General features: G+C 47.7%; 1 protein-coding gene across 3 annotated transcripts in view; it reads left to right on the top strand.

Annotated features, from left to right (window-relative positions):
• The first annotated feature begins 576 nt into the window (after positions 1–576).
• The window catches only part of zbtb11 (zinc finger and BTB domain containing 11), a 34,078-nt gene continuing 6,784 nt past the window's right edge, over positions 577–27,870 (top strand). Inside the window, exons 1-10 of one of the 3 annotated variants that reach the window (XM_045697483.1) lie at positions 579–1,104; positions 5,079–5,326; positions 8,665–8,896; positions 9,766–10,898; positions 14,824–15,129; positions 18,119–18,353; positions 19,169–19,336; positions 20,780–20,897; positions 27,340–27,421; positions 27,548–27,624. In XM_045697483.1, the coding sequence (XP_045553439.1) occupies positions 795–1,104; positions 5,079–5,326; positions 8,665–8,896; positions 9,766–10,898; positions 14,824–15,129; positions 18,119–18,353; positions 19,169–19,336; positions 20,780–20,897; positions 27,340–27,421; positions 27,548–27,624 (2,909 nt within the window). In that variant the 5' untranslated portion in view covers positions 579–794. Of the gene's footprint in view, positions 1,105–5,078; positions 5,327–8,664; positions 8,897–9,765; positions 10,899–14,823; positions 15,130–18,118; positions 18,354–19,168; positions 19,337–19,379; positions 20,486–20,779; positions 20,898–27,339; positions 27,422–27,547; positions 27,625–27,870 lie in introns of those variants that run through there. The other 2 variants (XM_045697481.1, XM_045697480.1) reach the window with 2 other exon arrangements.

Below are 27,870 nucleotides of genomic sequence, written 5' to 3'. Positions count from 1 at the left end.
AACTCCCTAGAAAGGCCAGGAAGAGAACAGATTGTTGGTATCAGACCTCTGGTATCAGACGGTAAGGAAGAGAACAGACTGTTGGTATCAGACGGTAAGGAAGAGAACAGACTGTTGGTATCAGACGGTAAGGGAGAGAACAGACCTCTGGTATCAGACCTCTGGTATCAGACGGTAAGGGAGAGAACAGACTGCTGGTATCAGACCTCTGGTATCAGACGGTAAGGAAGAGAACAGACTGTTGGTATCAGACGGTAAGGGAGAGAACAGACTGTTGGTATCAGACGGTAAGGGAGAGAACAGACTGTTGGTGTCAGACCTCTACTCCCCCTCTAAATGAATATTTTTGTTTCCTTACCCTGTACAGTAGGTGGCGTCAATACACCCGTAGGTTGTAGTCCGCCATTAAAACCTCAAAGAAGAAGGACGAGGCGAAGCGAGAGGGTTGAATCTGTCCACGATAAACAGACCACCTGCCTTCGGGACACCGACTAACACTGTTAGGGCGGAGACAAGATTATCTCGCCGTTACATTACAGTATCTCTGCTCTTCCGCCATTTCTCACGCCACATCCGGTTGTGCAGCAGCCATTTTGTCTGTTCGTGCAAGTCCACCCCTCACGGTCAAGAACTGCGTTCCCCCTTTCGAAAATAACCTGAAATATTCTATTTTTTTGTATATTATGCGGCACTTATACGGATTAAAAAAATTACGAGTTCGAAGATGCTTTTCTCTTCGAAATAAATAGCGTAATTTATTTTTGTTGTTGTTGTGTGCGCGAATAATTAAGGTGATGTCGTGCGAGGAAAGCTACTTAGCCATTAGACGTTATCTGACCGACGAGCGGGAGCCGTACGCACCAGGGACCCATGGAAATACTAAGAGAAAGATTCGTAAAGCAGCCGCTTGTTATGTCGTGCGGAATGGCACACTGTACTACCAGAGAAGACAGAAAGGCCTGGATGAATTCACCGAGTTGGAAGTGGTTTTACAGGCGGGACGGAGGAAGGAACTTATCGTCGAGTCACATATTGTCGCCGGAGAAGAGCACCTTAACCAGCATCACACATGGGAATCCATTTCTCAGAAGTATTGGTGGAGAGGTAAAATACTATTCTACAGCTAAATTATCTAACAACACTTTGTTTATTAGGCCAGAGAACACGCTGGTTTATTTCCTACGCAGTTTGTTAGCCATGTGGCTCGCTAGTTAACTGGTGTCTGATTGATTCATTGGTACGTTTTTAAAAGGAGCAATATGCCGAAATCATGCCGCCATTTCCTGGTTGCAAAAAAAATTTCTAATATTTGGCTTTATTTCAATTTGTGACAAAACCAAAGTAATTGTATAGACAATCATTGTACCGTCTAAACAGCTGTGAATCATTTGTTTTGTATTTTCAGATATTAAATATTGTATTTTCAACTTTTTGAAGCTGGTGTACAAAAACCGAATGTAAAAAAAATAATAAAAAAAAACAAAAAAAATGCAAAAACTAAACGGGAAGGATAGAGATTGTACACAGAACAGATACACCACCACTTCTTAGACCGGCTTTCAATGAGAATGACATATCTTTAACTTTCATTTCTATGTGAATTTGGTGGCTTACCCAAAAAGTTACATATTGCAGTTTTAAGTTATGTGCAGGTTGAGTCATACCCGCAGTCCCCATGGGTATATCTGTGGGTCAGGCGGGTTTAGGGTTGTGAAATATTGAGTGGATGAAGGGCAGTAGAGCCCTGTACAGGCATGGGTTTTAAGCCTTATTCCTGCAAAGTTCAGGCCCACAGTTTCTAAACCCAGAGGTGAAACATTGCGAGACTTCTGTAAATGCATGCCAAACAGGCCAGGGTTTGAGAAGTGAGAAATTCTTCCTTTTTTTAGTTGTTTGTTTTTCTCTATCTAAATGCAAAACCAAGTAGTTGAACATGTTACTCCAACCTCGTGAAAATCACACTTAAAAAAAAAAAATGTTCTTTAAAAAAAACGACTTCATTTCGAAGGATTTGATTTACATTTACATTTTAGTCATTTAGCAGACGCTCTTATCCAGAGCGACTTACACTAGTGAATGCATACATCTCATACATTTTTGTTGTTTTTGTTGTTTGTACTGGTCCCCCGTGGGAATCGAACCCACAACCCTGCCGTTGCAAACACCATGCTCTACCAACTGAGCTACAGGGAAGATTTGACGGCCTGAACATATACAGTTCGGCGAGAAACTACCATTGGACCCGATGACGTGTTTTTACAATGTACATTTGTCGTCATTTAGCAGACGCTCTTATCCAGAGCGACTTACAGGAGCGATCAGGGTTCAGTACCTTGTTCAGGGGCACATCGGCTGATTTTTCACCTAGTCTGCTCAGGGATTCGAACCAGAGACCTTTCGGTTTCTGGCCCACCACTCTTAACCTGCCGCGTGAGCTTTGATAGCCAACGCTGCCGTGACGTCGACTAGAAGAAGTGTGATCGGGGGATTTCTATTGGACAAGCAGTTATCTTCATATCGTACGGTCTTCGTTCAGGCCCTACCCAGGTCAATTGCTTCTGCGAAATTGAAGGCAAGGCTGTAACAGAAATAAGTGAATAAGTGAATTCATTAGCTGCTCCCCTGTTTCACTCGCTCCCTGCATGCTGCTCGCTCTACTCATGGCTCTCTGAGTCTGTAAGTATCCATCGCAGCGGCTCCGCTTTTTTCCTTTTTTTGATTTAACCTTTATTTAACTAGGCAAGTCAGTTAAGAACAAATTCTTATTTTACAATGACGGCCTACACCGGTCAAACTTGGGACGGCGCGCTGGGCCAATTGTACGCCGCCCTATGGGCCTCCCAATCACGGCCGGTTGTGATACAGTCTGGATTCGAACCAGGTTGTCTGTAGTGACGCCTCTAGCTGAAATGCAGTGCCTTAGACCGCTGCGCCACTTGGGCTGCTCTGCTCAATGAAGAGCCATGAGAGAGCAGTTGGCTACTTTTCATTTTACATATTTATTTTTTTACATTTTAGTCAGGTCCCCCGTACTGGTCCCCCGTGGGAATCGAACCCACAACCCTGGCGTTGCAAACACCATGCTCTACCAACTGAGCCACACGGGACTTTTCGCCACTCAACTCCGACAACACTCAAGTAACATTATTATTTTCTGTGAAATAATCTCTCCTTCTATTTGACGAGGTTGAAGAACTTCTGACCCCATGCTATGATCCTCGTCAGATATGACTGTACCACGCAGCAGAGGACATGCAGATGGCTCAGCATCAAACCCGAGCCCTGGCCGTTTTGTCTCTGTGTCCACTATGATGGACATTTTTAGAGGTAGTTTTGTGAAACAATGCTAACTAGCTTCAGCGTAATAACTGGAAGTCTATCTGCTAGCATGCTAGACTCGAGGACATAACAATTGTAGCCACGAGTTCATCGGACTCTGAGGAAGTAGATAAAGTGCCTCATTGCCAAAATCCTGAAGTATCAAACTTTCAAAAAACAGAGCATGATGTCAAGAATAGTTCACATGTATAATATCTATAATCTATATTTGATCTTTTTATAAATGAATATGTAAAAAAACCCCAGAAACAATCAAACTGTCATTTGGAAATTTTGCACAGACTTCAGTTTTTAGAGTTGTTGCTTTTTTTCCCCGGTCCCTAACGTTTTCTCCCCGGTCCCTAAACGTCTTTGCTCTGCAACAAAAGTAGAGATAACAGAGAACCTCGCTGATGTCAACTAGATTGACGCGTCCATTCTATCGATTTATAACATTCTGGTGAGGTTCTCTTTTATCTCTACATTTTTTTTGTTTGTTGTGTGAACAAAGATGTTGTTGGGTTTTATTTATTCTTCATATGACAGAAGAGAAGCTACATGTATGTAATTATAGACAAGTTGACTAACAAATACCTCAATTTTCTTTTTCGAGAAATTCACAAAAATCGTTGCACCGTTTCACTGTAGTCTACGGCGCATTTAAATTTTTTTTTTTTTATTCCACCTTTATTTAACCAGGTAGGCCAGTTGGGAACAAGTTCTCATTTACAACTGCGACCTGGCCAAGATAAAGCAAAGCAGTTCGACTGAAACAACAACACAGAGTTAGACATGGAGTAAACAAACATACAGTCAATAACACAATAGAAAAAAAAGAAAGTCTATATACAGTGTGTGCAAATGGCGTGAGGAGGTAAGGCAATAAATAGGCCATAGTAGCGAAGTAATTACAATATAGCAGATTAACACTGGAGTGATAGATGAGCAGATGATGATGTGCAAGTAGTGATACTGGTGTGTAAAAGAGCAGAAATGTAAATTAAAACAATATGGGGATGAGGTAGGTACATTGGGTGGGCCATTTACAGATGGGCCATTTACAGATGGGCTATGTACAGATGGGCTATGTACAGATGGGCTATGTACAGATGGGCTATTTACAGATGGGCTATTTACAGATGGGCTATTTACAGATGGCCTATGTACCGCTGCAGCGATCGGTTAGCTGCTCAGGTGGCATTTTCTATATTAACGGTTCGTTAGCGGTTCGTTATTAGCAATTGTGGGTGAACAAACAGCTGACTGGTACGCTTGGCAACACGCCACTGGTACGCTTGGCAACACGCCACTGGTACGCTTGGCAACACGCCACTGGTACGCTTGGCAACACGCCACTGGTACGCTTGGCAACACGCCACTGGTACGCTTGGCAACACGCCACTGGTACGCTTGGCAACACGCCACTGGTACGCTTGGCAACACGCCACTGGTACGCTTGGCAGCACGCCACTGGTACGCTTGTCAGCACGCCACTGGTACGCTTGTCAGCACGCCACTGGTACGCTTGTCAGCACGCCACTGGTACGCTTGTCAGCACGCCACTGGTACACATCATTATTAAAATACCAACCTGCACATGTTTCAAAAACTGACATTTTTGTCCAAAATGTCTACTTTTCATTGATGTGATGAGTACTGCTGCACCATAACGATGAAGGGAATACATCCAGCTACTGAAACTATTCGGTGTGTACGTATACTGTTGATAAATCAATGTGATTAACCCTGTGTCACCCCAGGTATCCTGAAGCAGGTGAAGGACTACATGAGACAGTGTAGCCAGTGCCAGAACAGACAGGACCGGAGAGGCCTATCGGAGGACCGGAGCGGATCCAGACTGGTGGGCCGACCGGGGAGACCAAGGAGGGTCACGACCCTGGCCAGTGACGAGGAGGAGGAGGAGGAGGACGAGGAGATGGACTTGGTGACTTCCATTCATCACAAGACGAAGAGCCCCAGGACTGTGGCTAAACACGAACTGGTCTTTGTCAGTACTGCTGAAGTTTAATGGGGGATATAGCCTAGTCACTTTACTGATACTATACTGTCTAATGTCTCTCTTTCTCTATCTCTCTCTCTCTCTGTCTAGTGCTGTCTTAGGTCTCTCTCTCTCTCTGTCTAGTGCTGTCTTAGGTCTCTCTCTCTCTCTGTCTAGTGCTGTCTTAGGTCTCTCTTTCTCTCTGTCTAGTGCTGTCTTAGGTCTCTCTCTCTGTCTAGTGCTGTCTTAGGTCTCTCTCTCTCTGTCTAGTGCTGTCTTAGGTCTCTCTCTCTCTCTGTCTAGTGCTGTCTTAGGTCTCTCTTTCTCTCTGTCTAGTGCTGTCTTAGGTCTCTCTCTCTCTCTGTCTAGTGCTGTCTTAGGTCTCTCTTTCTCTCTGTCTAGTGCTGTCTTAGGTCTCTCTCTCTCTCTGTCTAGTGCTGTCTTAGGTCTCTCTCTCTCTGTCTAGTGCTGTCTTAGGTCTCTCTCTCTCTCTGTCTAGTGCTGTCTTATGTCTCTCTTTCTCTCTGTCTAGTGCTGTCTTAGGTCTCTCTCTCTCTCTCTCTGTCTAGTGCTGTCTTAGGTCTCTCTCTCTCTGTCTAGTGCTGTCTTAGGTCTCTCTCTCTCTCTGTCTAGTGCTGTCTTAGGTCTCTCTCTCTCTCTGTCTAGTGCTGTCTTAGGTCTCTCTCTCTCTCTCTGTCTAGTGCTGTCTTAGGTCTCTCTCTCTCTCTGTCTAGTGCTGTCTTAGGTCTCTCTCTCTCTCTGTCTAGTGCTGTCTTAGGTCTCTCTCTCTCTCTCTGTCTAGTGCTGTCTTAGGTCTCTCTCTCTCTCTGTCTAGTGCTGTCTTAGGTCTCTCTCTCTCTCTCTGTCTAGTGCTGTCTTAGGTCTCTCTCTCTCTCTCTGTCTAGTGCTGTCTTAGGTCTCTCTCTCTCTCTGTCTAGTGCTGTCTTAGGTCTCTCTCTCTCTCTCTGTCTAGTGCTGTCTTAGGTCTCTCTCTCTCTCTGTCTAGTGCTGTCTTAGGTCTCTCTCTCTCTCTGTCTAGTGCTGTCTTAGGTCTCTCTCTCTCTCTCTGTCTAGTGCTGTCTTAGGTCTCTCTCTCTCTCTGTCTAGTGCTGTCTTAGGTCTCTCTCTCTCTCTCTGTCTAGTGCTGTCTTAGGTCTCTCTCTCTCTCTCTCTGTCTAGCGCTGTCTTAGGTCTCTCTCTCTCTCTCTGTCTAGCGCTGTCTTATCTCTCTCTCTCTCTCTCTGTCTAGTGCTGTCTTAGGTCTCTCTCTCTCTCTCTGTCTAGTGCTGTCTTAGGTCTCTCTCTCTCTCTCTGTCTAGTGCTGTCTTAGGTCTCTCTCTCTCTCTCTGTCTAGTGCTGTCTTAGGTCTCTCTCTCTCTCTCTGTCTAGTGCTGTCTTAGGTCTCTCTCTCTCTCTCTCTCTGTCTAGTGCTGTCTTAGGTCTCTCTCTCTCTCTCTCTCTGTCTAGTGCTGTCTTAGGTCTCTCTCTCTCTCTCTCTCTCTGTCTAGTGCTGTCTTAGGTCTCTCTCTCTCTCTCTCTCTGTCTAGTGCTGTCTTAGGTCTCTCTCTCTCTCTCTCTCTGTCTAGTGCTGTCTTAGGTCTCTCTCTCTCTGTCTAGTGCTGTCTTAGGTCTCTCTCTCTCTCTCTCTCTGTCTAGTGCTGTCTTAGGTCTCTCTCTCTCTCTCTCTCTCTCTGTCTAGTGCTGTCTTAGGTCTCTCTCTCTCTCTCTCTCTCTGTCTAGTGCTGTCTTAGGTCTCTCTCTCTCTCTCTCTCTCTCTCTGTCTAGTGCTGTCTTAGGTCTCTCTCTCTCTCTCTCTCTCTCTCTCTCTCTCTCTCTCTCTCTCTGTCTAGTGCTGTCTTAGGTCTCTCTCTCTGTCTAGTGCTGTCTTAGGTCTGTCTGTCTGTCTCTCTCTCTCTGTCTAGTGCTGTCTTAGGTCTGTCTGTCTCTCTCTCTCTGTCTAGTGCTGTCTTAGGTCTGTCTGTCTCTCTCTCTCTGTCTAGTGCTGTCTTAGGTCTGTCTGTCTCTCTCTCTCTGTCTAGTGCTGTCTTAGGTCTGTCTCTCTCTCTGTCTAGTGCTGTCTTAGGTCTGTCTCTCTCTCTCTCTCTCTCTCTCTCTCTCTGTCTAGTGCTGTCTTAGGTCTGTCTCTCTCTCTCTCTCTGTCTAGTGCTGTCTTGGGTCTCTCTCTCTCTCTGTCTAGTGTTGTCTTAGGTCCTCTCTCTCTCTCTCTCTCTCTGTCTAGTGCTGTCTTAGGTCTGTCTCTCTCTCTCTCTCTGTCTCTCTCTGTCTAGTGCTGTCTTAGGTCTCTCTCTCTCTCTGTCTAGTGCTGTCTTAGGCCTCTCACTCTCTCTGTCTAGTGTTGTGATTTGTCCTATATTTGTATTTTTAATCCCAATAAGTAAATGTAAATGTCATAGACCAACATGTTGATCAGGGCTTCATCTAGATGTGGTTACTACCTGTGTTACTACCTATCCAGGTGGTTGGACAGTAGTCGTTACTACCTGTGTTATCTATCCAGGTGGTTGGACGGTAGTCGTTACTACCTGTGTTATCTATCCAGGTGGTGGACGGTAGTCGTTACTACCTGTGTTATCTATCCAGGTGGTGGACGGTAGTCGTTACTACCTGTGTTATCTATCCAGGTGGACAGTAGTCGTTACTACCTGTGTTATCTATCCAGGTGGTTGGACGGTAGTCGTTACTACCTGTGTTATCTATCCAGGTGGTTGGACGGTAGTCGTTACTACCTGTGTTATCTATCCAGGTGGTTGGACGGTAGTCGTTACTACCTGTGTTATCTATCCAGGTGGTTGGACGGTAGTCGTTACTACCTGTGTTATCTATCCAGGTGGTTGGACGGTAGTCGTTACTACCTGTGTTATCTATCCAGGTGGTTGGACGGTAGTCGTTACTACCTGTGTTATCTATCCAGGTGGTTGGACGGTAGTCGTTACTACCTGTGTTATCTATCCAGGTGGTTGGACGGTAGTCGTTACTACCTGTGTTATCTATCCAGGTGGTTGGACGGTAGTCGTTACTACCTGTGTTATCTATCCAGGTGGTTGGACGGTAGTCGTTACTACCTGTGTTATCTATCCAGGTGGTTGGACGGTAGTCGTTACTACCTGTGTTATCTATCCAGGTGGTTGGACGGTAGTCGTTACTACCTGTGTTATCTATCCAGGTGGTTGGACGGTAGTCGTTACTACCTGTGTTATCTATCCAGGTGGTTGGACGGTAGTCATTACTACCTGTGTTATCTATCCAGGTGGACAGTAGTCGTTACTACCTGTGTTATCTATCCAGGTGGTGGACGGTAGTCATTACTACCTGTGTTATCTATCCAGGTGGACAGTAAAGGTGTGGTGAAGCAGTACCTTCCCAGACACGGTCAGACGATGCTGGACAAGCTGAACCAGCAGCGCCTCAACAATCAATTCTGTGACATCACGCTGCTGATCGAGGGCGAGGAGCACCGGGCTCACAAGGCTGTGCTGGCTGCCTGCAGCGACTACTTTAATGAGCTGTTTATCGAGAAGGGAGCCGTGTCCAGTCACGAAGCGGTGGTCGACCTCTCAGGTGAGTCTAGAAGCGGTGGTCGACCTCTCAGGTGAGCCCGTGAAGCGGTGGTCGACCTCTCAGGTGAGTCTAGAAGCGGTGGTCGACCTCTCAGGTGAGACGTGAAGCGGTGGTCGACCTCTCAGGTGAGTCTAGAAGCGGTGGTCGACCTCTCAGGTGAGTCTAGAAGCGGTGGTCGACCTCTCAGGTGAGTCTAGAAGCGGTGGTCGACCTCTCAGGTGAGCCCGTGAAGCGGTGGTCGACCTCTCAGGTGAGCCCGTGAAGCGGTGGTCGACCTCTCAGGTGAGCCGTGAAGCGGTGGTCAACCTCTCAGGTGAGCCCGTGAAGCGGTGGTCGACCTCTCAGGTGAGCCCGTGAAGCGGTGGTCGACCTCTCAGGTGAGCCCGTGAAGCGGTGGTCGACCTCTCAGGTGAGCCCGTGAAGCGGTGGTCGACCTCTCAGGTGAGCCCGTGAAGCGGTGGTCGACCTCTCAGGTGAGCCCGTGAAGCGGTGGTCGACCTCTCAGGTGAGCCATGTAGAAGTTGCGCTGGGTGAGGTCGTCTGATAAATGACTTCAATGTAAATAGACCTTTTCATCTCATGGACTCCAGACCACCGGGTGATGAATCGGGGTACAAGTCTGTCGAGAGCAGTTATCAGAACAGCGGGGAAAAGTCATTGTGTCCTGTGGCCGAATATAGATCCTGAGTTATAAAACGGTCGGATGATGTCTGAGTAATTGGTTTCCCTGTAATCATCATCTTACTGAGGTGGTTTGATCATTGGAATGACCCCTGCCTCTGTCTCTCTCCTTCTGTCTCTCTCTTTCTGTCTGTCTCTCTCTCTTTCTGTCTTCTCTCTCGTCCTCTCTCTCCTCTCTCTCCCCTCAGGTTTCAGCAAGGTCAGTTTCCTCCCCCTGCTAGAGTTTGCATACACCTCCAACCTCTGCTTCAACTTCTGTGTGATGGCCGACGTCGCCACGCTGGCTCGACACCTTCTGATGGCAGAGGTCCTTCAGATCTGTGAGTCCGTCCACAAGAAGGTAGAGGAGCAGAAGCTGATGGTCTACCAGCAAGGAGACATCCACACGGTGGTGTCCAGCCAACCTGTACCCCAACAGGCCCTGAATGAAGACCCCGGGGCCTACATTATGACCATCGGGAGCGACGGCCATGCCGTGGTCACTCATACCGGGCTAGCTGGAACAGGGGACGACCTGGACTCCTTGTCTGTCATGGCCCACACAGCAGAGTCCTTCAGAGGGGATCTGACGTCTGTAGTCACCCAGGCTCTGGGAAGTGAACCAGAGGAGACTATGACCGTGGTTGGGGAAGCTGGGTCAGAGACGGTGACTCTAGTCACCCACAGCAGCCAAGCCCGGGTAGGCGAGTCTGTCACCCTCTTCTCCCCTACTGGAGAAGCGGAGACCATGACGGTGGTGACCCACAGCGGCCAGGCCGGAGCCACTGAGTCCCTGGCCGTGGTGTCAGCCTGTCTGGCCCTGGAGGAGCAGCAGCAGCAGCAGCTGCATGATGATGGAGACGACGGAGATGGGGACTCCCTCTCCATGGAGTCGGGGGCCTTCCTCATCAGCGTGGACCCAGGGAAGGTGGCCCCTACTGAGGTGGTCCATCTGGCTGTAGTGCCACCTGTAGTCCAGGAGGACCCAACACCCCAGGAGGAGGAGGAGGAGGAGACGACGACGACGTCAGCATCGGCGCACCAGACGGTAGATCCAGCACCCCAGGCCGAACCCCAGCCTCCTGCTGCTCCCCAACCCCCCAAGAGGAAAAGAGGACGTCCTGCCAAGGTGAAGCAGGAGGTGATCGAGGAGCCAGAGTCTCCTGTCGAGGAGGAGGAAGTGGTGCCAGAGGACGTTCCGAGGACCCATGACCCCTATAAGAGACGCCTACGGCAGCGCTCCATGGGGGAGGGGGGGTACGTTAGGCTACACATGGGGCTGGAGGACGACAGAGAGGACAAGAAGGGAGCCCAGACCCCACAGCGTCCCAGCACCCCCAAGGTAGGCTGTAGACAAACAAACTGAACGGAATCACAGTCACTATAGATTCGTGCATGGATAATACATTAGTCTTGCAGAGCAGTCTTTGCGCTTGTTTGTGTATGTCTCTCTCTCTCTCGTAGAATAATAGTGAAGACATCAAAACTAGGAAATAACACATATGGAATCATGTAGTAACCAAAAAAGTGTATTTTATATTTGAGATTGTTCAAAGTAGCCACCCTTTGACTTGATGACAGCTTTGCACACTCTTGGCATTCTCTCAACCATCTTCACCTGGAATGCTTTTCCAACAGTCTTGAATGAGTTCCCACATATGCTGAGCACTTGTTGGCTGGTTTTCCTTCACTCTGTTGGAACCAAAAATCTCAAATTTGGACTCATCAGACCAAAGGACAGATTTCCACCAGTCTAATGTCCATTGCTCGTGTTTCTTGGCCCAAGCAAGTCTCTTCTTATTATTTATATTCTGAGGCTGGTAACTCTAAACTTATCCTCTGCAGCAGAGGTAGCTCTGGGTCTTACCTGTGGCGGTCCTCATAAGAGCCAGTTTCATCATAGCACTTGATGGATTTTGCAACTGCATTTGAAGAAACGATCAAAGTTCTTGAAATGTTCCGCATTGACTGACCTTCATGTCTTAAAGTAATGATGGACTGTTGTTTCTCTTTGCTTATTTGAGCTGTTCTTGACATAATATGGACTTGGTCTTTTACCAAATAAGGCTATCTTTTGTATACCACCTCTACCTTGTCACAACACAACTGATTGGCTGAAATGCATTAAGAAGGAAAGAAATTCCACAAATGAACTTTTAACAAGGCACACCTGTTAATTGAAAGGCATTCCAGTTGACTACCTCATGAAGCTGGTTGAGAGAATGCCAAGAGTGTGCAAAGCTGTCATCAAAGCAAAGGGTGGCTACTTTGAAGAATATAAAATATATATTTTGATTTGTTTAACACTTTTGGTAACTACATGATTCCATATGTGTTATTTCAGTGTTGATGTCTTCACTATTACTCTACAATCTAGAAAATAGTTAAAATTAAGAAAAAGCCTTGAATGAGTAGGTGTGTCCAAACTTAACCTCTCTGGGGTATGTGGGACGCCACCGTCTCACCTGCGGGACACACTATTCAACAGCCAGTGAAATAGCAGGGCGGCAAATTCAAAACAACAAAAATCTCATAATTCAAATTTCTCAAACATACAACTATTATATCTCATTTTAAAGATACACTTCTCATTAATCTAACCACATTGTCCGATTTCAAAAAGGCTTTACGGCGAAAGCATAACATTAGATTATGTTAGGACAGCGCCGAAACATGAAAAACCACACAGCCGTTTTCCAAGCAAGGAGAGGCGTCACAAAAACCAGAAATACAGCTAAAATGAATCACTAACCTTTGATGATCTTCATCAGATGACACTCCCAGGACTCAATGTTACACAATACATGTATGTTTTGTTCGATAAAGTTCAACAGTTATTGAAAGAATTATAGATGCACTTCTCCTTAATGCAACCGCTGTGTCAGATTTCAAAATAGCTTTACGGCGAAAGCACATTGTTCAATATTATGAGTACAGAGCTCAGCCATCAAAGCAAGCTATACAGTTACCCGCCAAGTTCTGGAGTCAACAAAACTCAGAAATAGTATTATAAACCTTCACTTACCTTTGCTGATCTTAGTCGGAATGGACTCCCACTTCCACAACAAATGATAGTTTTGTTCGATAAGCTCCATATTTATGTCCAAATACCTCTGTTTTGTTTGCGCGTTCAGATCACTATTCCAAAGGCACAATGCGCGAGCGCAAAACCCTAGACGAAAAGTCCAAAAGTTCCATTACCGTTCGTAGAAACATGTCAAACGATGTTTACAATCAATCCTTAGGGTCTTTTTATCATAAATATTCGATAATATTCCAACTGGACAATAGCGTATTCATTACAGAGGAAAAAGAAGGAACGGTGCACCTGCGTGAGTCGCAGTAAACAACTCATTGGTCTCAGCCAGTCCAATTGTTGTCAGCTCTTATTCTCTCCCCAGTAATAGTAGAAGCATGAAACAAGGTTCTAAAGACTGTTGACATCTAGTGGAAGCCTTAGGAAGTGCAAAATGAACCCTAAGTCACTGTATACTGTATAGAGAATCACTTGAAAAACTACAAACCTCAGATTTCCACACTTCCTGGTTGGATTTTTCTCAGCTTGGCCTGCCATATGAGTTCTGTTATACTCAGACATCATTCAAACAGTTTTAGAAACTTCAGTGTTTTCTATCCAAATCTACTAATAATATGCATATCCTACCTTCTGAGCCTGAGTAGCAGGCAGTTTACTACGGCCACGCCTTTCATCCGGACGTCAAAATACTGCCCCCTACCCTAGAGAAGATAACCTGTTAGGGCTAGGGGGCAGTATTTACACCGCCGGATAAAAAACGTACCCGATTTAATCTGGTTACCACTCCTACCCAGTAACTAGAATATGCATATACTTATTACATATGGATAGAAAACACCCTAAAGTTTCTAAAACTGTTTGAATGGTGTCTGTGAGTATGACAGAACTCATTTGGCAGGCAAAAAACTGAGGTTTCATGCAGGAAGTGGCCTGTCTGACAAGGTGTCGTTTATTGAAGAGTGAGGATCTTAGCTGTCCCGTGACACTTCCTACGGCTGCCATAGGGTCTCAGAAGGCGGTAAAAAGCTGAATCGTGGCTTTGCAGGCTCTGGCTGAAAAAAAGTAGCGCGTTTGGGTAGTGGCTGGTTACAGTACTGTGAGACTCAGGCTCGTGCCCGCGTCGACCGAAAGCTTTGTTTACTTTCCTCTGTTTAGCTAAATGGACATTCCCGGTCGGAATATTATCGCTCTTTTACGAGAAAAATGGCATAAAAATGGATTTTAAACAGCGGTTGACATGCTTCGAAGTACGGTAATGGAATATTTAGATTTTTTTTGTCACGAATTGCGCCATGCGCACGACCCTGATTTACCATTTCAGATAGTGTCTGGGACGCACGAACAAAATGCCGCTATTCGGATATAACGATGGATTATTTTGGACCAAACCAACATTTGTTATTGAAGTAGCAGTCCTGGGAGTGCATTCTGACGAAGACAACAAAAGGTAATCAAAGTTTTATAATAGTAAACCTGATATTGGTGAGTGCTAAACTTGCCGGGTGTCTAAATAGCTAGCCCGTGATGGCTGGGCTATGTACTTAGAATATTGCAAAATGTGCTTTCACCAAAAAGCTATTTTAAAATCGGACATATCGAGTGCATAGAGGAGGTCTGTATCTATAATTCTTAAAATAATTGTTATGCTTTTTGTGAACGTTTATCGTGAGTAATTTAGTAAAATGTTAGAGAATTCCCCGGAAGTTTGCGGGGGTATGCTAGTTCTGAACGTCACATGCTAATGTAAAAAGCTGGTTTTTGATATAAATATGAACTTGATTGAACAAAACATGCATGTATTGTATAACATAATGTCCTAGGGTTGTCATCTGATGAAGATCATCAAAGGTGAGTGCTGCATTTAGCTGTCTTCTGGGTTTTTGTGACATTATATGCTAGCTTGAAAAATGGGTGTCTGATTATTTCTGGCTTGGTACTCTGCTGACATAATCTAATGTTTTGCTTTCGTTGTAAAGCCTTTTTGAAATCGGACAGTGTGGTTAGATTAACGAGAGTCTTGTCTTTAAATAGCTGTAAAATAGTCATATGTTTGAGAAATTGAAGTAATAGGATTTCTAAGGTATTTGAAAATCGCGCCACAGGCTTCAACTGGCTGTTACGTAGGTGGGACGAATTCGTCCCGCCTAGCCCAGAGAGGTTAACTTTTGACTGGTTGTGTGTGTGTGTTACCCATCATAACTGTTCTGTATCTCTTTTCCAAACCCTCAAGAAGAGGGGTAGACCCGCCAAGAGGCTAGTTGAAGAGATGGAAGCTGCCGTGGCAGGGATGGAGAATGTTGTCCAGACAGAGACTGACGGCGTCCTATCACCGGACGGCATTGTAGATGGAGCACCTATCACAGAGCAGCCCGTGGGGGAGGGGCCAGAGCCGGGTCAAGGCCCCGCCCAGCCAGATGGAGGGAGTGAGGTGGAGGGAGAACACACCTGTTCAGAGTGTGGACTGTCCTTTCACCGGCGCTACGCTCTCATCATGCACACACTCAAACACGAGAAGACCAGAGGATACAAGTGTAGTGTAGGTACCAACAACACTGTTCTCCAGATGTAGTAGTGTATGTACCAACAACACTGTTCTCTAGATGTAGTGTACGTACCAACAACACTGTTCTCCAGATGTAGTTTAGGTACCAACAACACTGTTCTCTAGATGTAGTGTACGTACCAACAACACTGTTCTCCAGATGTAGTAGTGTAGGTACCAACAACACTGTTCTCCAGATGTAGTAGTGTAGGTACCAACAACACTGTTCTCCAGATGTAGTAGTGTAGGTACCAACAACACTGTTCTCCAGATGTAGTAGTGTAGGTACCAACAACACTGTTCTCTAGATGTAGTAGTGTATGTACCAACAACACTGTTCTCTAGATGTAGTAGTGTATGTACCAACAACACTGTTCTTTAGATGAGGTAGTAGTGTATGTACCATCAACACTGTTCTCCAGATGAGGTAGTGTAGGTACCAACAACACTGTTCTCTAGATGTAGTTTAGGTACCAACAACACTGTTCTCTAGATGAGGTAGTAGTGGTAGTGGTAGTGATAGTACTAGTGGTAGTGATAGTACTAGTGGTAGTGGTAGTGATAGTAGTAGTGGTAGTGGTGGTGCTAGTAGTAGTAGTAGTAATGATAGTAGTAGTAGTAGTGTACGTACCAACAACACTGTTCTCCAGATGAGGTGGTAGTAGTAGTAGCAGTAGTAGCGGCAGTGGTGGTAGTAGTGGTAGTAGTGGTAGTAGTAGTGGTAGTGGCGGCAGTGGTGGTAGTATTGGTAGTAGTGGCAGTAGTGGTAGCAGCGGTAGTAGCGGCAGTGGTGGTAGTACTGGTAGTAGTAGTAGCAGTAGTGGTAGTATTGGTAGTAGCAGCAGTAGTAGTATTGGTAGTAGCAGCAGTAGTAGTAGTAGCAGCAGTAGTAGCAGCAGTAGTGGTAGTGGTAGTAGTGGTAGTGGTGGCAGTGTGGTGGTAGCAGCAGCAGTAGTGGCAGCAGTGGTAGCAGTGGTGGTGGTAGTGGTAGTGGTGGTAGCAGCGGCAGTGGCAGCAGTGGTAGTGGTGGTAGTAGTGGTAGTGGTAGTAGCAGCAGTGGTAGTGGTAGTGGTAGTAGCAGCAGTAGTGGTAGCGGTAGTGGTAGTAGCAGCAGCAGCAGTAGTAGCAGCAGCAGTAGTGGTAGTGGTGGTGGTAGTATTGGTAGTAGCAGCAGTAGTAGTATTGGTAGTAGCAGCAGTAGAAGCAGTGGTAGTGGTAGTAGCAGCAGTAGTGGTAGTGGTGGTGGTGGTGGTGGTACCTCTAAATAGGTCTGTGTCTGTGAGACAGGAGGGGCCGGGAGACACTGTGGTCTGAGTCATGTATGACTGGCAGCCAGTGGTCCTTTAGAGGTGACGTAGTTCTGAGTGAACATGTGACAGCACTATAACGTCTCTGAATGATCTATCATGACCGTGTATGGCGGGGTTCCCCTATTGGCGGCCTGCGGGTCATTTTATTTGCTCCCCCCCCCCCAAGTTTTCTGAGCAGGAAAAAAAGGTTTATATCTATCTATCTATGTATAATGTATATACACAAACCTTTTTTTGATTCTATAATATATAAAAACCTTTTTTTGATTCTATATAGAATAAAAAAAGTTTATTTATAAATAGATATATTTTTTATATATAAGTGATTTTAATTTAGGAAATCTGTTCCAAAGTTTTCCCACGCATTATATAGAGAGATTGTTTGAGTGTGATGAGATGTAACATTACGGAGTGAAAGGGGGGCGATACCTAGTCAGTTGTACAAATGAATGCATCTTCCTCATTTAACCCAAGCCCTCTGAATCAGAGGGGGGGGCTGCCATAATCCACATTTAACCCAAGCCCTCTGAATCAGAGGGGGGGGGGGCTGCCATAATCCACATCCACGGCGCCCGGGGTACAGCACTGTAATATTACGGAGGGCAGTAATTGGTCCTTTTGGACCATGACGCTGTCAATGACTTATTAACAGTAACTACACAGCATCCCCAGGTAGTCTCTTCATTCACATTGGAAACAGGACTTGTTTGATAATGTTATCTGTTTAGTGCTAGCTAGACCCCTTCCTAATATTGAGTTGAAACCTCCCTCTTCCTTTTGCACTCAGACTAGCCTCAATTTGTCAGGATTTTGTTATTATTATTATTTATTTTTTTAACCTTTTTTTATTTAACTTGGCAAGTCAGTTAAAGAACAAATTCTTATTTTCAATGACGGCCTAGGAACAGTGGGTTAACTGCCTTGTTCAGGGGGCAGAACGACAGATTTGTACCTTGTCAGCTCGGGGATTCGAACTTGCAACCTTTCGGTTACTAGTCCAACGCTCTAACCACTAGGCTACGCTACCGACATGAACTCTACAAGGTGTCGACAGCGTTCCACAGGGATGCTGGTCCATTTTGACTCCAAAGCTTCCAACATTTGTGTCCAGTTGGCTGGATGTCCTTTGGGTGGTGGACCATTCTTGATAAACACGGGAAACTGTTGAGTGTGGAAAAACCCAGCAGCGTTGCAGTTCTTGACACAAACCGGTGCGCCAGGCACCTACTCCCATACCCCGTTCAAAGACACTTAAATCTCTGAATGGCACACAGACACAATCCATGTCTCAAGGCTTAAAAATCATTTTTTTAACCATGTCTCCTCCTCCTTCATCTACACTGATTGAAGTGGATTTAACAGGTGACATCAATAAGGGATCATATCTTTCACCTGGATTCACCTGGTCATTATGTCATGGAAAGAGCAGGTGTTCTTAATGTTTTGTACACTCAGGGTAAGCAAGGTTTGAAAGTATTATGTTTTAGTGAAATATATCCGTTTTGGGATTTTTTGCGTTTAAATTTGCAGTTTACAAATGATTTGTAATTATGTTCTGGCCCCCCCCGACCAAAACAAATTGGTCCCGCAGCTGAATGTAGTTGATGATCCATCCCTGCTGTGTGGTCTCACCTGACTGCAATGCCCACTACAATTTCTTCTTTCTCCTCTAGTTATGTAACAAGGAGTTCCAGTACGCTGCCTCTCTGAGGGCCCATCTGGCCAGACACAAGCACCAGAAGAGTCAGAGGCCCACCCTGGTCAGGGTCCCCCAGCCCCACGGTGAAGAGGGCCTCGAGGTGGACGGCAGAGCCAAGGGACGCACCAAGAGAGAGTTTGTCTGTGACATCTGTGGAAAGACTCTTCCTAAGCTGTATTCTCTGAGGATCCACATGCTGAACCACACTGGTCAGTTTCCACCAGCTCTCAAGGTGGTAAAAGCGCCTCTATAAATACCAATCTGTTGTTGTTGTTATCAGGGGTCACGTTAAACTTTCCGAAATCAGCATTTCTTTTCAAAACACAGACCATCAAAAAACATATCTGTTTTTTTAAACCATTTCATCTGTGTTTTTAGGCTTAAAATGCATTAATATTCTGTCAGATTTCGTATGTTTACTATCAAACGAATACAGCCAGCTACATTTCCTAATGTTTCGCTTAAACTTAAATCTTAGCGTTTTTAACTTGATGTACTTTCTCCGGGTAGTTTTACTATCGTCTCTTCCTCTCTGCTAATCGGTCAGAGCGCTGTCTCCTGATCGAATGCCTGTTTGTGAATGCGGGAATTTGATTGGTCTGACGACGAGGGCGAAAGTTTCTCGTCTGATTTGGAGAAACGCAACTGAAGCACAAAATTTAGTCTGAAGCAGAGCAGAAATGACAATAAGAAACATTTTACGTCTGCGTTTTTACGCAATGCAAGCAAGATAGTTAAATATATATTTTTTTCCTGTGTGAGAAATGTAGAATTCTGCATTGATGTGGCTTTATTATTATTATTATTATTATTATTATTGATTTTAAGGATTCAATTCTATGGCGGGTTTTAGGCTTCTGCCTTTTTAAAGGCAATGTTCCTGCAATCACAGAAATTCTATTCACTGCATAAAACACTGCATATATCACCTCAATTTGAAGTTGCCCTTTTTTTAAAGCAGTATTGCCTCTATTACCCACAATGGGTTGTGGATCCTAGCCTAATGTTGTTGTTGTTTCCACAGGGGTGCGGCCCCACTCCTGCAGGGTCTGTGGGAAGACGTTTGCTCACAAACACAGCCTGAAGATGCACAGAGCTCTTCACGACGCTGCTAAACAATTTCACTGTTTGCTCTGTGACAAATCCTTCGTTAGTAAGAGAAGTCTGGAGGAACACACCAGTATTCACACAGGTACAATATACAACATTATCCTCAGACGTCAGTATTCACACAGGTACAATATACAACATTATCCTCAGACGTCAGTATTCACACAGGTACAATATACAACATTATCCTCAGACGTCAGTATTCACACAGGTACAATATACAACATTATCCTCAGACGTCAGTATTCACACAGGTACAATATACAACATTATCCTCAGACGTCAGTATTCACACAGGTACAATATACAACATTATCCTCAGACGTCAGTATTCACACAGGTACAATATACAACATTATCCTCAGACGTCAGTATTCACACAGGTACAATATACAACATTATCCTCAGACGTCAGTATTCACACAGGTACAATATACAACATTATCCTCAGACGTCAGTATTCACACAGGTACAATATAACATTATCCTCAGACGCCAGTATTCACACAGGTACACTACAACATTATCCTCAGACGCCAGTATTCACACAGGTACAATATACAACATTATCCTCACACCAGTATTCGCACAGGTACAATATACAACATTATCCTCAGGCGCCAGTATTCGCACAGGTACAATATACAACATTATCCTCAGGCGCCAGTATTCGCACAGGGACAATATACAACATTATCCTCAGGCGCCAGTATTCGCACAGGGACAATATACAACATTATCCTCAGGCGCCAGTATTCGCACAGGGACAATATACAACATTATCCTCAGGCGCCAGTATTCGCACAGGGACAATATACAACATTATCCTCAGGCGCCAGTATTCGCACAGGGACAATATACAACATTATTCTCAGGCGCCAGTATTCGCACAGGGACAATATACAACATTATCCTCAGGCGCCAGTATTCGCACAGGGACAATATACAACATTATCCTCAGGCGCCAGTATTCGCACAGGGACAATATACAACATTATCCTCAGGCGCCAGTATTCGCACAGGGACAATATACAACATTATCCTCACACCAGCTTTCACACTATGGAGGCCGTTGAGCTGCAGAAGCAGAGTTGTTCTGCGTTGGCCTGACTAGGCATCCACCATATTTGGTAGAAAGAGCCAGTGTGGTACGTCACGATAAGGGGTGTCATACTATACTGTTCACTCAATACAGAAGTCCTTGGTTTGGTGAATCTAAGTATCTCTGGTAATAATATCTCTGTTAAATATCTTCCAGGTGAATCTAAGTATCTCTGTTAAATATCTTCCAGGTGAATCTAAGTATCTCTGTTAAATATCTTCCAGGTGAATCTAAGTATCTCTGTTAAATATCTTCCAGGTGAATCTAAGTATCTCTGTTAAATATCTTCCAGGTGAATCTAAGTATCTCTGTTAAATATCTTCCAGGTGAATCTAAGTATCTCTGTTAATAATATCTCTGTTAAATATCTTCCAGGTGAATCTAGTATCTCTGTTAATAATATCTCTGTTAAATGTCTTCCAGGTGAATCTAAGTATCTCTGTACCCAGTGTGGGAGGTCCTTCCACCGAGCCTCTGGTCTGAGTAAACACTTAAAGAGACACCAGCCCAAACCTGACGTACGAGGGTTCCCCTGTAATCAGTAAGGACCTGCTTCTCTCTCCTCAGTCTCATACATTCATTTGGATTAAGTAGGTTTATCTGAGTGGGTGAGTTTTGTCTTTTCGTGTGTGTGTCTGTCAGAGAGGTTTTGTCATGTCTGTGTGTGTATGCTCATTCCTCTCTGCCAGCTGTTTATTTTAGGTGTGTGAGCAATATCGTCTGTCGCTATGTACAAAACATTAAGAACACCTGCTCTTTCCATGACATAATGACCAGTTGAATCCAGGTGAAAGATATGATCCCTTATTGATGTCACCTGTTAAATTCACTTCAATCAGAGTAAATTAAGATGAAGACGAGGCAAACGGCACTGACCCTGTGACGAAGACGGGGGGCAAACGGCACTGACCCTGTGGCGAAGACGGGGGGCAAACGGCACTGACCCTGTGATGAAGACGGGGGGCATACGGCACTGACCCTGTGATGAAGACGAGGCAAACGGCACTGACCCTGTGGCGAAGACGGGGGGCAAACGGCACTGACCCTGTGATGAAGACTGGGGGCAAACGGCACTGACCCTGTGATGAAGACGGGGGCAAACGGCACTGACCCTGTGATGAAGACGGGGGCATACGGCACTGACCCTGTGGCGAAGACGAGGGGCAAACGGCACTGACCCTGTGATGAAGACGGGGGCAAACGGCACTGACCCTGTGATGAAGACGGGGGCAAACGGCACTGACCCTGTGATGAAGACGGGGGCAAACGGCACTGACCCTGTGATGAAGACGGGGGCAAACGGCACTGACCCTGTGATGAAGACGGGGGCAAACGGCACTGACCCTGTGATGAAGACGGGGGCAAACGGCACTGACCCTGTGATGAAGACGGGGGCAAACGGCACTGACCCTGTGATGAAGACGAGGCAAACGGCACTGACCCTGTGACGAAGACGAGGCATAAGGCACTGACCCTGTGACGAAGACGAGGGCAAACGGCACTGACCCTGTGATGAAGACGGGGGCAAACGGCACTGACCCTGTGATGAAGACGGGGGCATACGGCACTGACCCTGTGACGAAGACGAGGGGCATACGGCACTGACCCTGTGACGAAGACGAGGCAAACGGCACTGACCCTGTGACGAAGACGGGGGGCATACGGCACTGACCCTGTGATGAAGACGGGGGCAAACGGCACTGACCCTGTGATGAAGACGGGGGGCAAACGGCACTGACCCTGTGATGAAGACGGGGGGCAAACGGCACTGACCCTGTGATGAAGACGAGGCAAACGGCACTGACCCTGTGATGAAGACGAGGCAAACGGCACTGACCCTGTGATGAAGACGAGGCAAACGGCACTGACCCTGTGATGAAGACGAGGCAAACGGCACTGACCCTGTGATGAAGACGGGGGGCAAACGGCACTGATCCTGTGATGAAGACGGGGGCAAACGGCACTGACCCTGTGATGAAGACGAGGCAAACGGCACTGACCCTGTGGCGAAGACGGGGGCAAACGGCACTGACCCTGTGATGAAGACGGGGGCAAACGGCACTGACCCTGTGATGAAGACGGGGCAAACGGCACTGACCCTGTGATGAAGACGAGGCAAACGGCACTGACCCTGTGATGAAGACGGGGGGCAAACGGCACTGACCCTGTGACGAAGACGAGGCAAACGGCACTGACCCTGTGGCGAAGACGGGGGCAAACGGCACTGACCCTGTGATGAAGACGAGGGCAAACGGCACTGACCCTGTGATGAAGACGAGGCAAACGGCACTGACCCTGTGATGAAGACGAGGGCAAACGGCACTGACCCTGTGATGAAGACGAGGCAAACGGCACTGACCCTGTGGCGAAGACGGGGCAAACGGCACTGACCCTGTGGCGAAGACGGGGGGAAAACGGCACTGACCCTGTGACGAAGACGAGGCAAACGGCACTGACCCTGTGACGAAGACGAGGGCAAACGGCACTGACCCTGTGATGAAGACGAGGCAAACGGCACTGACCCTGTGATGAAGACGAGGCAAACGGCACTGACCCTGTGATGAAGACGGGGGCAAACGGCACTGACCCTGTGACGAAGACGAGGGCAAACGGCACTGACCCTGTGACGAAGACGGGGGGAAAACGGCACTGACCCTGTGACGAAGACGAGGCAAACGGCACTGACCCTGTGACGAAGACGGGGGGCAAACGGCACTGACCCTGTGACGAAGACGAGGCAAACGGCACTGACCCTGTGATGAAGACGAGGGGCAAACGGCACTGACCCTGTGATGAAGACGAGGGGCAAACGGCACTGACCCTGTGAAGATAATATTCGCTCAATTAAGTTGAACATTTTGAGAACTAAAAGACAGATTAGTCTTTTCATTGTCTTCTCTTTGAAGCAGTTGCCAATTGCTTTCCAAACGATGTTTTCCTGCAATTGTAGTTTGAAATACTGCGATATGCCTCGCTGGGCCCCTCTCTTTCATTCGCAACTCTATAATCATTTATATGATTGACTATTTGCCGCACCCTCGGCCTTCAAAACAGGCTATGGGATTTAAAACAATTTTCCATATTATTTAATTCTAATCGTTGGTTTAACTAGAGTATGATTGGCTAAATGTTAAAAACCAACAAAAGTCACATTTCATTGTGCCAATACAACGGGCCAATGGAAATGCAATATTGAATGATTCAAGAAAATTAACCTGTTTTGTTTTGTGTATAACAATTATACATGGAGAATAATTCCACACAGCGTAGTTTATTTTAACATTAATAGGCTCTAAATAAATTGCTGTTAAAATTGCTTGACCATCGAAGGTGAACATTTCCCCACTGATGTCGGTTACGACGCCGATCTGCAGTCAGGTCAAGACCCTGGTGAAGGTGAACGAGCACGCAGATGAGCTTCCCTGAGACGGTTTCTGACAGTTTGTGCAGAAGTTCTTTGGTTGTGCAAAACCCCACAGTTTGATCAGCTGTCTGGGTGGCTGGTCTCAGACGATTCCACAGGTGAAGATGCTGGATGTGGAGGTCCTGGGCTGGCGTGGTTACACCTGGTCTGCGGTTGTGAGGCCGGTTGGACCTACTGCCAAATTCTCTAAAACAATGTTGGAGGTGGCTTATGGTAGAGAAATTAACATTTAAATTCTCTGGCGACAACTCTGGTGGACATTCCTGCAACCCTGTAGGCTATAGGATCTATAGGTACCTCCACCCTGTAGGCTAGATGGGTGGGGATGGGGGTACCTATAGATCCTATAGCCTACGTGGTGGGGGTACCTATAGATCCTATAGCCTACGTGGTGGGGGTACCTATAGATCCTGTAGCCTACGTGGTGGGGGTACCTATAGATCCTGTAGCCTACGTGGTGGGGGGACCTATAGATCCTATAGCCTACGTGGTGGGGGGGACCTATAGATCCTATAGCCTACGTGGTGGGGGTACCTATAGATCCTATAGCCTACGTGGTGGGGGGACCTATAGATCCTATAGCCTACGTGGTGGGGGGACCTATAGATCCTGTAGACTACGTGGTGGGGGTACCTATAGATCCTGTAGACTACGTGGTGGGGGTACCTATAGATCCTATAGCCTACGTGGTGGGGGGACCTATAGATCCTGTAGCCTACGTGGTGGGTGTACCTATAGATCCTGTAGCCTACGTGGTGGGGGTACCTATAGATCCTGTAGCCTACGTGGTGGGGGTACCTATAGCCTACGTGGTGGGGGGTACCTATAGATCCTGTAGCCTACGTGGTGGGGGTAACTATAGATCCTGTAGCCTACGTGGTGGGGGGTACCTATAGATCCTATAGTCTACGTGGTGGGGGTACCTATAGATCCTATAGTCTACGTGGTGGGGGTACCTATAGATCCTATAGCCTACGTGGTGGGGGTACCTGTAGCCTACGTGGTGGGGGTACCTGTAGCCTACGTGGTGGGGGTACCTATAGCCTACGTGGTGGGGGTACCTGTAGCCTACGTGGTGGGGGTACCTGTAGCCTACGTGGTGGGGGTACCTATAGATCCTATAGCCTACGTGGTGGGGGAACCTATAGATCCTGTAGCCTACGTGGTGGGGGGACCTATAGATCCTATAGCCTACGTGGTGGGGGGACCTATAGATCCTATAGCCTACGTGGTGGGGGGTACATATAGATCCTATAGCCTACGTGGTGGGGGTACATATAGATCCTATAGCCTACGTGGTGGGGGGACCTATAGATCCTGTAGCCTATGTGGTGGGGGGGACCTATAGATCCTGTAGCCTACGTGGTGGGGGTACCTATAGATCCTGTAGCCTACGTGGTGGGGGGTACCTATAGATCCTGTAGCCTACGTGGTGGGGGGTACCTATAGATCCTGTAGCCTACGTGGTAGGGGGACCTATAGCCTACGTGGTGGGGGGTACCTATAGCCTACGTGGTGGGGGGGACCTATAGCCTACGTGGTGGGGGGACCCTATAGCCTACGTGGTGGGGGGGACCTATAGCCTACGTGGTGGGGGGGACCTATAGCCTACGTGGTGGGGGGGACCTATAGCCTACGTGGTGGGGGGGACCTATAGCCTACGTGGTGGGGGGGACCTATAGCCTACGTGGTGGGGGGACCTATAGCCTACGTGGTGGGGGGACCTATAGCCTACGTGGTGGGGGGACCTATAGCCTACGTGGTGGGGGGGACCTATAGATCCTGTAGCCCTACGTGGTGGGGGGTAACTATAGATCCTGTAGCCTACGTGGTGGGGGGAACTATAGATCCTGTAGCCTACGTGGTGGGGGTAACTATAGATCCTATAGCCTACGTGGTGGGGGGACCTATAGATCCTGTAGCCTACGTGGTGGGGGGGACCTATAGATCCTGTAGCCTACGTGGTGGGGGTAACTATAGATCCTGTAGCCTACGTGGTGGGGGGACCTATAGATCCTGTAGCCTACGTGGTGGGGGGACCTATAGATCCTATAGCCTACGTGGTGGGGGTACCTATAGATCCTGTAGCCTACGTGGTGGGGGGACCTATAGATCCTGTAGCCTACGTGGTGGGGGGACCTATAGATCCTGTAGCCTACGTGGTGGGGGGACCTATAGATCCTGTAGCCTACGTGGTGGGGGGACCTGTAGCCTACGTGGTGGGGGGACCTATAGATCCTATAGCCTACGTGGTGGGGGGACCTATAGATCCTATAGCCTGTGAGGTGGGGGTAGATGTGTGGGGACACCCCTAGTGTGGGGTGTTTTTTCCTTGGCACACATTGGGGCCCCTTGAATGCCGTAGGATATCTGAACATCATTTCTAATCGTATGCCTCCCTTCATGTCAGCGGTGTGTCCATCAGGGAATAGATTATTTTCCAGCAGGATGATGCCCCATGCCACAACGCTAGGATTGTCCAGGAATGGTTCCACAAGCATGAATTCAGTTTACTGCAGTGGCCTGCCCGGTCGCCCGCCCGATCTCTGCCCGGCCGCCCGCCGCCCGTTCTCTGCCCGGTCGCCCGCCGCCCGATCTCTGCCCGGTCGCCCGCCGCCCGATCTCTGCCCGGTCGCCCGCCGCCCGATCTCTGCCCGGTCGCCCGCCGCCCGTTCTCTGCCCAGTCGCCCGCCGCCCGTTCTCTGCCCAGTCGCCCGCCGCCCGTTCTCTGCCCAGTCGCCCGCCGCCCGTTCTCTGCCCAGTCGCCCGCCGCCCGTTCTCTGCCCAGTCGCCCGCCGCCCGTTCTCTGCCCAGTCGCCCGCCGCCCGTTCTCTGCCCAGTCGCCCGCCGCCCGTTCTCTGCCCAGTCGCCCGCCGCCCGTTCTCTGCCCAGTCGCCCGCCGCCCGTTCTCTGCCCAGTCGCCCGCCGCCCGTTCTCTGCCCAGTCGCCCGCCGCCCGATCTCTGCCCAGTCGCCCGCCGCCCGTTCTCTGCCCAGTCGCCCGCCGCCCGATCTCTGCCCAGTCGCCCGCCGCCCGTTCTCTGCCCAGCCCGTTCTCTGCCCAGTCGCCCGCCGCCCGTTCTCTGCCCAGTCGCCCGTTCTCTGCCCAGTCGCCCGCCGCCCGTTCTCTGCCCAGTCGCCCGCCGCCCGGCGCCACCGCCCGTTCTCTGCCCGGTCTCTGCCCAGTCGCCCGCCGCCCGTTCTCTGCCCAGTCGCCCGCCGCCCGATCTCTGCCCAGTCGCCCGCCGCCCGTTCTCTGCCCAGTCGCCCGCCGCCCGTTCTCTGCCCGGTCTAAAGAGATGGAACGAGCTATTTGAAGTAGAGATCCACTAGCAGCCAACTGTGGGAATCATTGGAGTCAACATTGATCAGCATCCCTGTGGAACGCTTTCAACACCTTGTACAGTCCATGCCTCAACGAATTGAGGCTGTTCTGAGGGCAAAAGGGGGTGAAACTCAATATTAGGAAGGTGTTCCTAATGTTTTGTGTGTGTGTGTGGTGTGTGTGTGTGTGATGTAGTGCCTGTCCTGACTGGTCTGTATCTCCTTCTCTCCTCCAGCTGTGATAAGAGTTTCTTTGAGGCCAAAGACCTGCAGCAGCACATGAACAAACACCTGGGACTCAAGCCCTTCCAGTGTCAGGTGGGGAATAATTATAATGGTGTTATATTCTATCAGGTATGTGGGAAGTGTTACAGCTGTGTAGGGTTCTATCAGGTATGTGGGAAGTGTTACAGCTGTGTTGTGTTTGGTGTTGTGTTCTATCAGGTATGTGGGAAGTGTTACAGCTGGAAGAAGGACTGGTATTCCCACGTGAAGTCCCACAGTGTGGCAGAGCCTTACAAGTAAGTCCACCACCATAGAAATCTAATTCTATTCATCACATGCTTGGTAAACAACCGGTGTGGTCTAACAGTGAAATGCTGACTTACGGGTCCTTTCCCTTCAACGCAGAGAGAAATAATAATAGATACACAATAAATAACGATATACAAGCGGTACCAAGTCGATCTGCCAGGGTACGAGTTAATTGAGGTAGGTATGCACATATAACTAGGAATGAAGTGACAGGTGGTAAACTACAGCATGGT

Source organism: Salmo salar, chromosome ssa16 (genome assembly GCF_905237065.1).
Source record: "Salmo salar chromosome ssa16, Ssal_v3.1, whole genome shotgun sequence".
NCBI classification, from domain to species: domain Eukaryota; kingdom Metazoa; phylum Chordata; class Actinopteri; order Salmoniformes; family Salmonidae; genus Salmo; species Salmo salar.
The sequence above is the reverse complement of the archived record's forward strand: the minus strand, read 5'-3'. Positions and strand labels throughout refer to the sequence as shown.